The sequence below is a fragment of the Triturus cristatus genome, chromosome 2_1, assembly GCF_964204655.1.
Source record: "Triturus cristatus chromosome 2_1, aTriCri1.1, whole genome shotgun sequence".
In the NCBI taxonomy this organism is placed as follows: Eukaryota; Metazoa; Chordata; class Amphibia; order Caudata; family Salamandridae; genus Triturus; species Triturus cristatus.
The window spans coordinates 1073054490-1073067390 of record NC_140581.1 but is presented as its reverse complement, the minus strand read 5'-3'; the positions used below and the strand labels follow the sequence as shown (position 1 = coordinate 1073067390).

The 12901-nt window shown below is 40.9% G+C and overlaps 1 protein-coding gene across 1 annotated transcript in view; it reads left to right on the top strand.

Moving 5' to 3' along the window:
* The first annotated feature begins 2429 nt into the window (after positions 1-2429).
* UBE2D3 (ubiquitin conjugating enzyme E2 D3) overlaps positions 2430-12901 on the top strand; it is a 103406-nt gene continuing 92934 nt past the window's right edge. Inside the window, exon 1 of the mRNA XM_085636142.1 lies at positions 2430-2907. Coding sequence (XP_085492268.1) covers positions 2884-2907 — 24 coding nt within the window. The 5' untranslated portion in view covers positions 2430-2883. The remainder of the gene's footprint in view (positions 2908-12901) is intronic.

Here is a 12901-nt window from a genome sequence, read left to right as displayed (position 1 = left end):
GCTATGTGGGTGGCGGTCGACTATATAGTTTACCAGGTTCCAGAAATTTCTGTCAGGTGGTGGGAGGGCCCGACTTCTAAAAGAATTCAGCTGGAGGGCTCAAACTAAAAAAGTTTGAAGACCTCTGCTCTAGAGTCACAATATTCGATTATCAAACACCAGTACTTGCACCAGAATCTTTAGCACTTGCAACCTCTCTTAGATTGATCAATTTTAGATCATGTTCCTTCTGCTTTCAAGGAGATTGCATCTGGTTCTTAACAGCTTAAGGCGGTCGATTTCATGCTGTCTACTCCCAGGAAACATCAAATGCTGTTTTCTTATTAGTACGTTTATTACATGATTTATTGCCTTAAAAGAAGAATTGGACTTTTTTTGGCAACCGGGGACCATCGGCTCTAGAGTTTCGCACAAACCTCAACATTTTGTAAGGTTTCTACCACATAATTAAGTAGGCTCTGTGTGGAGGAAGCATAAAAGTTGTACGGAGTGGCTTCACTATCTCCCATTTAACATAATCAGATTGAATTTTCTAAGAGTCTCAAGTAGTAGAAACCCCAGCTTGCCTGTTCTAATTTTATTATAGAACAGAAACTTTGGAATGGACCATATCTCTTCCTTGTCGACAATGGCAAAAATTGCAGAGGCGGACTTCGACACCTTGGCATTCAGATCTCCAATAATTATAACCGGGGGGGGACAATCGCCCATAATGCAAGTATAGTACAAAGACTCCACAAGATTGACATAGAAGGAGCTGCTCTCAAATGGATTTGTTCCTTCCTTGCGGGAAGAACCCAAAGAGTCAGGCTGCCACATCAGAGATCAAATAATTGATATAGGGTCTCCCTCAGCCATACCCTTTCTAACATATACATAACACTGCTTGCCAACATTATCCAATCGCAAGACATCACCGTCATGTCCTATACTAATGACACCCTACTCATCCTCTCCCTGAAGGACAAGACAAACACCCCGAGAACCCACTTACCCAACTGCATGACCATGATAGCAGACTGCATGTGAACCAACTGCCTGAAGCTCAACTCCGACAAGATGGAAGTACTAGTCTTCGGCCAATAAGACCTCCAAATGGGATTCCACCTGGTGGCTGCCGGAGCTAGGACCAACACCCACAGACCAGGCAATAAATCTAGGGATCACCCTAGACAACAAGCTCAACATGACAGCTCAAGTCAATGCAGGGTGCACCTCCTGCTTCCATATCCTACGCATGTTATGAAAGATCTTCAAATGGTTGCCTCAGAACACCAGATGTACTATCATGCAAGCACTCATCACCAGCCGGCTGGACTAAAGCAACACTCTCTACGCCAGAATCTGCAAACAACTCTTACACAGACTCCAGGCCATCAAGAACACATCCGCAAGACTCATACTCAACCTTCCACGCCACACCCACATCACTCTGCACCTGTATGCAGGGCTCGAGTCGGGATACCACGTGGGTGGACGGCGTCCCCCCACTTATTTTACCGGGCGCTCGATAACTGGGCCAAATGAAGCCACACTTTCACTCTTTGGCCTCTCTGGGGCGAGATCAGAGCTCATCCAGGACGCTGCTCCCGTGCTGGCTTCTCTGATGCAATCGCATTTAAGGGGTGAGCGAGGGGAGGCAATGAGTCTGATGGTGCAAGCCACCTTTCGTGACGTCACTTCCTGTTGTGACGCCAGCGTCCCCCCACTTCTTTTTTTTAGGACTTGTGCCCTGCCTGTATGGCACTTCTGGAACTAGCAGCTTTTAATCTTTTACTACAGTGATGATAATTTGTTATCCGTGCTTTATTAGGTAATGAAATGCTTTGTTACTTGTATATGTTAATTTTATTATGACCTATTGGAAATTGTGTACGTTTTCTGTGGACCTCGTTAGAGATCCAAATCTTTAATAAATTAGTCTAATTTATTGCTTTGTAAGTTTACTTTCGCTTTTTTGCTTGGAGGCTTAATTTAATTACCCTTTCCTTCACACCTTCCTTCCGCACGATATTTTATGCCCCAGACCATGTGATATGAACAGCCATATTAGAGTCAGGCTCTACTAGTGTCTGCTAAAAACGCTGGTATAGCATGGGAGGTGTGACTATCTAACTTCACGCCTGAGCCTAATATGACTGCCTTCAAACAGCTATGTCTGCGCACAAACGCGGTTATCCTTTCAGTGGTACTTGCCGACATTGTTTTGCATCGTCCTTCCTCTCATGCTAGACGTCTCACTGTAATTAATGCATCGTTGCTAAGCAAAAATGACGGCCAAACCTGCTACCGCTTACTAGCAGAAACTAGTTCAAGGGAGGGACTCAAGCAACACGCTCGCATCAACAGCACCACAACATTTACAAGCGCTGTCATGCGCAGCCCTGGCGTTCTTCTTTGTGGCTCCTCCCCCGTTCCCGGCTGCCTTTACAACAGGGCTGCTCCACCCATCGAGCGGAAGCACCACAGTCTGGCAAAGGCGCACCAGGCAGCTTCCTGGGGTTGAGCGCAGGCCTTTTAGGTGACGTCACCGCAGAGGCTAAGTCCGCGCGGTAGGAGAGGGAGGAAGCGGGACAGGGTAACCAGAGAGGCCTTTCGCGCCGCTGTTAAAGAGGCAGGAGCGGCGGAGGAGAAGGGCGCGTGGCCCGTAGCAGCGGCGCCTTGTCAGCGGCGGAAGCTGAGGGCCGTGAGGCGGTGGAGCGCGTTCAGCAGCCCCCCAATTCCAAACAGCAGCAGCTCCGTGAGCAGGAGCCATGCCTGCCCTTCGCCGGTAATCCAGGTGCTGACTCCCGTGGTGCCCTGACCTCACCTGACCCCCGTCCTTCCGCCACCTCCCGCCCCTACCAGAGCTAGGACCCAAGGCAGCCCCGGAACGAACCCAGCATGGCGCTGAAACGGATCCATAAGGTAGGGTCGGAGGTGTAAAGGACGAGTGTGGTTATGGGTTTATCGAAAACCAGAATGAGAAGTGATAAAGCGTAGTCAGTGACAATTTTTAGAGGAGCGTTGTCGGGAACTAATTTTGGAATATAAGGTTGATTGAAGAATCGTAGAGAGGTTTTGGGACGGAGTGTGTTTTGGAATATGGTTTTGGATTTTGGGTAGCACTTGGTATTTATCAGTGTGCAGTGGTAGAGGGGGCGAAGTTATTGGAGCCAAGCCTGGCCTGTTCCCGGCAAGGGGTCTTCAGGGTGAGGCCCACTGGGCAGTGACTGGTCACGTCTGTAGTAGATGGGGGAGGGGAAACTATTGAATCCGCGAGAGGCTTCAGGCTCTCTAGGTGTGGCGTCAGGGTGACAGCAGGCTCAGGTACTCCAATGGTATGCATGACGGGGAGGAGGCTGGAGATAATTATAGCTTGCAACATTTTTTGCATTCGTCCAGGATTTTCTTCAAGGTACGGAGCAGTTTAAATAAGTCAACATTTTTAGGTTTGCCATTTAATGCCACTTGCGCTTAATGGTGAATATATAGTATTCTAGAATACTCTAAGGGGCCTTGGTTAAGCCATTTATTTGCCTACCTGGATCAGGAACATCAGTTTCTGGTTTGAGACATTAGCGATTGAATCGATGAGCAATCCATGGTAGTATTTCAACTTATGTCAGCTGTTTAGCTGCATCCCTCCACCATAAGGAAATTACAACATCCTGTGGATTAGATACATCCGAGACCCACTGAGAAAGGTAGGTAATGGGATTTTGTGGGAAGACCCGATGACAGCGGAGTCTATTAGCAAGAATACCATAAAAGCCAATTATGACCAGTACAAAATAAACCTAATGCAGTCATACTCATAATCCTCCATTGGCCCACCAGCTGATGCTTTCCTCTTGGTGAAGGATGAGTTTAAGGCGAGCGGTTCCTTGACGAGATTGAACATGTGGCAGCTAGGAAATGATACCTCCAGTTTCGTTATGGCACCTGTCCCTAGGTGTCAAAAACAAAAGAGGGTCCCTGAGACCTAATTAAGGAGAAGTCCAGAAGAGGAAACTTACAAAAAAAACAATAGCTTCTTAGATTAAATCAAAAGCACTTTGCAGCATAGTGTTTTAAGAGACATAGAACAGACCAGTTTGGTTTATAATTTATCATTAATAGAAATATTTATATATTACAATAGACTTTTTTTTTTTTTTTTTTTTTTTTTTTTGCCAATATGTACATAAATATTGCGGACTCAAACATAAACCTACTTGAAGGAAAAAGAACAAGAAACAATACAACATAGCGTGTTTCCAGTAACACTCACACTCAATCATGCTCTACTAAGACATGCACATCAAAAAATAAAAGCAGGTATATTACAGTAGGGTAACAGTAGTTCCATTTTTTTTCATTGGAATTCTAAATTACGTATTGTACAAATTGGGAGCTTTATATGTACTTGCTCTTACATATGAGACCTCTTTCTTTCACGATGACACCTTTTGAAGTCAAGCTGACTAACACATATAAACCAGGCTTGAGACCTGATGTGAGCTCCCTTTTAGTACTTGGATCAAGTTCAGAATGGATGGCAGTTGCCACCATATATAGAGTACAGACAGTCCCTTGATGAAGGTTGAACTATTTTCATCAAGTGTTCTCTAAATTCCGAAACGCGCGTCGGCGCAATTCAGTATATATATATATATATATATATATACATACTCAGACTATATATTGCATTTTTCTCCGCTGCATGATGAAGGTAGCTTCAGAAACGGCAGACAGGGACCCTGGTAGGTTCATTTAGACTGTGTTTATTTTCCCGTCGCCATTACGCGTTTCGGGCTCGTCCGAGCCTTGTTCACATGGTTTGGTGAGTCAGTGCAAAATTTAAAGTGACAAGTGCAAGCAATCGAGTTACCACGTGGTCATAGACCTAGAAAACATATCTATACATCTTATGTTCGTAAATATCAATTAATTTAAGAAAACAATAAATGTAAAAAACTTAATGTTTGCTTGATACATTTAAAAAGTTATTGGTTAAATAACACAAATCACTTATTACTGTTTTCACTGTACATAATATCGGGATAAATCCTCTAAAATCAGTCCTCTGAAGTGTTGACTGCCTATGATATTCACATCATGATTGCTGTATTACTATACACTTTACCAAGTGCAATGTGCTAGAATAAATCCTTCTTAACTTAAATTCTTGTATGATTATGTACTATTCATGTTAAGACATCTTTTTTGAGATAAGACTCAAGACTTTACTGTGTATTGACAACATTGTCTAGGCATGTACACAGTTATAATTTCTGACCTGTGTGCAAATGGGGTGTATGTGTGTGTGTGTGTGTGTGTATATATATATATATATATATTGGTACGCATAAAATAATTTTGGTCACAACTTTGTTATAATCTGCTTTATGAGAAGGCATTCTGTGGTGATATTTTCATCCATGGGACAAATTAATTGTTTATTATTTAACATCACGCGCTGCTTTAAGATAGTGTTTAACATTGAATGTTTAAATAAGTCTTTCTTTTGGTTTTTGACTACATGCTCTCCTGTTGTGTTTTTTTTCATATCTATTCTACACTTTTACCAATCCATCTTTTTGATTGGATGCACATAATTTAAAAATGGTGGTCCAGCATCAGCGCGTCATGTAAACAAGATCGCGGAGGCGATCGAAACGTGTCTGAGGCGGACACTTGTCTGGACCATTATGGGTGAATAATAAAAAAAAAAAAAAAGCAACATGGAACTTTGAACCTGTCTTCTTGCATTTTTTGGGATACAACTTTGCTGTGGTCTGTACCTGCTCTGTATTCCCTCCCTGGCACTGCAGGGTCAGGACTTTGTTTTCTTACAATTTCTCTGGAAGTCGGCTGACTCCGGACTTTCAGACCCTCTCCCTGTAAAGTGGTGTGGTTCAGCTGGACATCGCGCAAGCGAGTGAATCTGACTCGGAAGGAGTAAGTCAGCCACGCCCCCTGTCTCTCCAAGCAGCGGTGGTTTGCATCTCCGTGTATCGAGCTGGTAGCTGTCGGATTTTGGAGTCAGATGACCCGGTTTTCACCATCAACCGCTGGTAAGGAGCTACGTTTGCTTAAAGGAGTATCAGTATGGGTTGGGAGATTACGTTATTTCCCATGACTATCACTTTTTTCGAATAGCGGGTTAAACGTACTTCGTAACTTTCACAGTTTAATTTGTCAGCCCAAGACGTGCTGCGTGACCGGGAGGCTGCAGCAGAGGCGCTGTTCGATAATCTGCCCGCTGCCAATGTTGAAGTTGACAAACAACCAAATAACACAAATGTAAATGATATCGGTGGCTTATTACGAAAATTGGAAAAACTACAAAAAAATGAGCTCACGAAGTAGTGGGAAAGGAAATCCCTGGAAAAGAATCTGGATTCAGGAAGGGTGCCTCGCGGCTTGAGAGTAATGATTGCACCTTCCTATGAAAATCCACACCCTGATATGCTTTCTGAATGGGCCACGACCAGTCTTCAGGCGTCCATGAATATGGTCCACATCCTTATCAAATACGATATAGACAGACAGTATTCTCAAAGAGATTGATGAACTTAACTGTATTCTTGACGCCAGTGATCAAAAAGATCTTATTTCCAAGGGGCAAGCTGACATTTTAAATAAATTTAAACAACATGAGGACACTATCAAAGTTCGCAAACCTTTAAAATTCGCCAGCGATCGGTACGACTATGTGGCGGGAAGGGTATTTACCTTTTCTTGCAAATTTGATAACGTCAAAAGGAAAGCTTTAACTAGTCAGCTACCGCCTTCTTCAACATCTGAGGGTGCAAACACTAGCACAATTCAAGAGGATTCTGATGTCAACTCTTTAACAAGTGTCGATTCGGATGATGGCATGGGCCCCTCGCATGCAATTCAACCAAACGCAACTTGGGTGAGGAGCTCAATTGTTTAACCATGGACAAGCGAGCAACTCTCCGCCCCAGAAACCCCCAAACCCAAATGAGCGCAGCACCAGCTAACGCCGGAGGGAAAGGCGCAGGTAACGGCTCAAACTCATCAAACAAAGGAATAGGGGGGCGGAGATGGAACCGTTAGATGTGCAGGACAATACCATCATCAATTCATCTGACACCATACTTACCAAAGCTGAAAACCAATTATTAGCGTCGGGTTTGTCCTTTTTGTCCTGAGTCTAACTTTTCCTACAAACAGTCACGGATTGACATATATAAACTTACACGGAAAATCAAACTCAAGAAGTTTTTCCAACTAAACAAATAAACTAATGTGACCAATATTGAAAGAAAACTCTGACTGTGAGATATCTGACACAGACTCTGAGTGTCTTGAAGGAATCAATACTGGAATGGCGGCTGCCAGTCCATTTCGTCCCCCTTCTTTATTTTATCCAGTTATGCCAAAAGACTCAGTGGATGTTTTTAGTGAGATGGTCATTGAGAACTTAAAAAAATTGAATATTTCTGTCATTCCCAAAGCCGTAAGCAGAACTACAGAGTAAGAAACTATTGGGAATTGATTAAAAAGCTGCGTGACAAAAATGAAATTGTGGTCATGGGTGGTAATATAGTCTTATGGCCAAAATGTGAGTTTCAAGAGGCTCAACGTCCTCTCTCGGACCCCAATTGTTACTGTAAAGTTGGCCGTGATTATTTGAGCCAGGTGAAAACTACTGTGACTAGTCATTTGCTACAATGGAAAAGAAAGGGTCTTTATCAAAAATGAATATCTTTTTTTAACAAAATGACTTTCCTACTACTGCCACCTTTGTATTTTATCCCCAAAATTCATAAGGGCACCTCCCCCGTACCTGGTAGACCTATCATTTCAGTCGGGAATAATTTATTGGAGGCAATGTCTAAATATGTTGACTATTTTCTTCAGCCCCACATGACCACCCTGCCATCTTTTATAAAGGACACGGGTGACTTTTTGAATAAAATACTAGCAGTGAAGTGGAAGTCTGGCTATGTACTAATCACACTCGATATAGCCTCCTTGTACACCAGTATTTTACACATACAAGGTTTGGAAGCTGTTAAACACTTCTGTAAATCTCGTGCCATCAATTTACATGACCATAACCGCATGTTACTTCAAATGATTGATCTTTGCTTAAACAATAATGTACTCTTATTTGATAAAACTCCTGTACCGACAATTGAGAGGGGTGGACATGGGGGCGTGTTTTTCTCCAACCTATGCCTGCCTTCTGGTTGGTTGGGAGGAGCACGTCCTCATGGTAACCCACAAGGAGGCTTGGGACTCGCACATCAAATATTATGGCAGATATTTAGATGGTGTTTTCATTGTATGGGAGGGCACTGAACAGGAGGCGACTCTATTTGTAACATCTATCAATGACAATGCTATGAATCTACAGTTTACTGCCACCTTCAGTACTCTGGGGGTAGAATTTTTGGATTTGGAGGTGTATATTTTGGAGAATAAAATAGAAACCAAACTCCACAGGAAGTCCACTGCTGGCAATTCAACATTACAGTCCAGCAGCGCCATCCCTCCACATCTCCTTCACAATATACCCTACTGTGAATTTCTCCGTTTACGGCGCATATGTAGCCGTGAATTGGACTTACAACAATGTCACAATGAAGCGTTAAATCGCTTCTAAGCCCGGGGTTACAAACTGTCCAATTTAGAAAAAGCCTTAAAGCCAATGCCCGTTCCTGTGAGTTATGTCTTGTGACCAAACAACAATATAATGCAGTAAACATGAGTGATAGAACAACAGAAGACATGCAATCTATCACTCATTACTACATATTGCAGACAGGACAAAATAATTTGCAAGATAATTTACAAACATTGGCCTATTATCCTAACTGACATCACCCTAAAATTTCTGTTGCCTGCTCTCCCCAGGCATCATAACTTTCAGGAGGGCACCCTCAATGAGGGATGCCTTAGTTAAATCTAGCCCTGAACTAACGTTTAAATCTACTTAGTTATCCAGATCTGGCTTTTTTTTTAAATGCTCATGTCGAGTTTGCAAATTTGTGATTAATGTATCTGAGTATTGCACAGCCTTTTGCGACATTCCATTCCCTATCAAAAGCCATTTTACATGTCGGACGGATTTTGCAGTGTACGTGCTTGAGTGCACCTGCCATTTCAAATACATTGGCAGTACAAAGTTGCCAGTTTTTAATCGCATACTGCAACATCTGCGTGCAATTGTGAACTCTGATTCAAACTACTCAGTCGCCCGGCATTTCAAAGCCATCCACTCGAACAGAATCTGTGATTTAAAATACTTTGTAATTAGGGCAGTTCCTCCATCAGTCCGAGGGGGCAACAGGGAAAGACAGTTACGTCAGTTGGAGTCTAATTTCATTCTTTTACTCGACAATAGAATGCCCAATAATTGGACTGGATTTTGTTCATTATTTTTTTTGCCCGCTGATATCTTTAATAACATCATACATTATTGCACATTTTTGTACTGTTCATTGCCAGCTTTAACATACGCATTAGCACTTTGAGTGTTGTTTACATTGTTCAGCTACCTCTTGCACCAGCCCCACCACTTGTATGTGTTTTCTATTTATTGTGGTTTTTTTTTTATATGTATCACCATTTGCACTCAGCTCAGCATATGTTATTGAGGAGCATTGTTGTACTTATTTATCAGCAGCCGTTTTATATCTAATTATTCATAAATGCCTTTTGAGTAGGTTATTATTGGTACTAGTTACATTGTCCAATTTAAAAAAAATATATATATTTATTTATATAGTCAGCGGTGAACCGACATTGGCAGTATTAAGCACTTGCCATTATTTTAGTTAGCTATGGTTGGTACACATAAAATCATTTTGGCAACAACTTTGTTAAAATCTGCCGTATGAGAAGGCATTGTGCGGTGATAATTTCATCCATGAGACGAATTGTTTATTATCAATTTAACATCACAGGCAGCTTTAAGATCATGTTTAGCATTGAGTGTTTAAATAAGTCTTTCTTTTGGTTTTTGACTACATGCTCCCCTGTTGAGGTGTGTGTGTGGTTTTTTTTTTTGGTTTTTTTTTTCATATGTATTCTACGCTTTTACCAATCCTTCTTTTTGATTGGATGCACATAATTTAAAAATGGTGGTCCGGCATCAGCGCGTCATGTGAACAAGATCGCGGAGGCGATCGAAACGTGTCTGAGGCGGACACTTGTCTGGACCATTATGGGTGAATAATAAGATTTAAAAAAAAACGGAACATGGAACTTTGAACCCATCTTTTTGCATTTTCTGGGATACAACTTTGCTGTGGTCTGTACCTGCTCCGTATTCCCTCCCTGGAACTGAAGGGTCAGACTTTTGTTAGAATATATATAACTGTGGCAAACGTATGGGAAAATATATATATATATATCTACATATCTACACATCTCTATATCTACACATATCTCTCTATCTACACATATCTCTCTATCTACACATATCTCTCTATCTACACATATCTCTATATCTACACATCTCTATATCTACACATCTCTATATCTACACATATCTCTATAGCTACACATATCTCTATAGCTACACATATCTCTATCAAAACAGATACTTCCACATTTTTGATGAAAGAAATCGAGGACTCCCAAAGGTGACACTTTAGAATTTATTTCAGGCACTAAAACGCCTCACCAATGCGTTTCGCTTACAGCTTGTTCACGGTGATAGCGAAAGCTTTATTCGGCCTCATTTTATGAACAAGTTTCGTTTGAATTCCCGAAACAAAGGTAGGACCATTTGATACATACAATTCATCCTTATAAACCAGCGCCATCTTAGAGTGGTTCTTAAAAACGTGAATCAGTACAGTTTATATATTATTTACTTATCCATTTCAAAGTCAATTATAATTTAGCGATTCACAAACAATTTATCAATATGTGACCATGTATTCCATAATCTTCATGTCCAAGTGGACATCGATATGTTACGATGTATTGCTTGTTCTTATACCCCAGTGGGCAATGTACTATACATCCTAACTAACTTAATTGTAACGTCAAAGAATATATCAATTATTTCATATTCAATGAACAAAATATATATAGAATTATGAAAATAAAATCAAATAATCATACGCATCTCGCCCATGTGGGCAGCAGTCACATTGCACATGATTTTGGGAAATGTCACCATAAAAAAACACTAGGCGTCTCTTGTATTCATGATCCTGGAAGTTTTCTTTGAATAATTCATTAAATAAGATCAAATTAAGGCCGGACAAGCTAAAAAAGACGAAAAAGACAAAACATCTTATATACGTTCATTCAATATAAACCTATTAGTACAATCGGATTTCTCCAATAATCTACTAAATTCATACAAGAAAATTCTACAGATTAAAATTTTTTTTTATAAATGCACTGCCATCTCCTCACTTGAATTTAATCCTACAGGTATCATTTAGTCAGTCAATTATAAATCTTGATTCCATGCATCTCAATTGGCGCTGCCTGTCACCTCCCCTTTCCTGATGTGCGATGGCATAGATCACTATAAAGGATAACAGTTTTTCATCTTGATTGTGCGCCATATAGAAATGATGTGCCACTGGGTACTGCTTATTACGTCTAATGGCACGTAGATGTTCTGAAACCTGTTTTTTTTTTTTTTTTTTTTTTTGCACGATGGATTGTGCTACCAATATAGAATTTCCCGCAAGGACAGATTAAACAGACGCAATATTCTGTTTCACATGTAAAATTTCCCTTGATCACAAACTCTTTACCTGTATGGGGGGTACCACTAATGTTATACAGTCTTTGCTATTAGCACATGCCTTGCAGTGTTTACATGTCCTAAATCCAATGTATTTTTTTAGTCTAATCTTTATCACTGGAGGATATAGCGTTGTTGCATAACGCATCCTTCAGTGATGGGCCTCTACGATATGTTATTTGTGGTGTACTATTCAAATATTTTCGAAGGATAGCATCACTGTGAAGGATATGCCAGTTGCGCTCAAATAGTCAGTTAATGTAAGGTTTATTACCACCTTTTCAAATAGTGCCTTCAAGATCAGGAAACTGTTTCTCGTTCGTTAATTTAAGTCTAAATAGATCTACTCTCTGAAGTGCATCAACTTTCAATATCGCCTGTTTGCTGTTTTTGTGGCTGTAACCCCTTTCTCTGAAACGATTGGTCATAGTTACTTTTTCCTTCTCCTATTCCTCTTGAGTACTGCAATTTCTTTTTGCCCTTAACAGCTCTCTGTAAGGAATACTCTGTATTAGGCTAGATGGATGTGCACTTTGTGCATTCAAGAGGCTGTTACCAGCAGTTTTCTTTCTGTGTAATTTGGTGACTAATGTTCTATTGTGAACTTGTACCTCAACATCCAAGAACACGATTTGTGTCCTACTGGTATGTGCGGTGAATGTTAAGTTGTTATCATTTTGTATTCAGCTCCTTTATAAATAAATTGACTGAGGCTTCCTAGAATTTCAGAGAATGGATACTGTTCTTACTGTTACCGTAGTTTTAAGTTTTTAAAAAAATGTTTTTAAACTCAGGAAAACATTGGGCTTTGATGTATTTTAATTAGACCCTTCTCCTTTTTATCTTCTATGTGTGTAACTTGTTACTGTAAATTGATGCTGTAGCTTTCATGGTTTTTGTCTTTTAAACTGAATAAAGTATTCTTGACTTGACTGAGGACTCATCCCCTTTACAAATTAGTAATCTATCTATAAATCGTGCCCTTGTCACCTTGCATCTCCCAGCTTTGGGACACCTGCTCCTCCCACCAGCCCATAAATAAGTTGGCATAACTGGGGGCGAAGCAGGTGCCCATTGCTATCCCTTGTATTTGTTTGAATATACTGTTATTGAAGAGAAAGTAATTGTTGGTTAAACAATATCTAATCGTATCTAACAGCATTTCTGTGTGCATCAATAATGAGATGG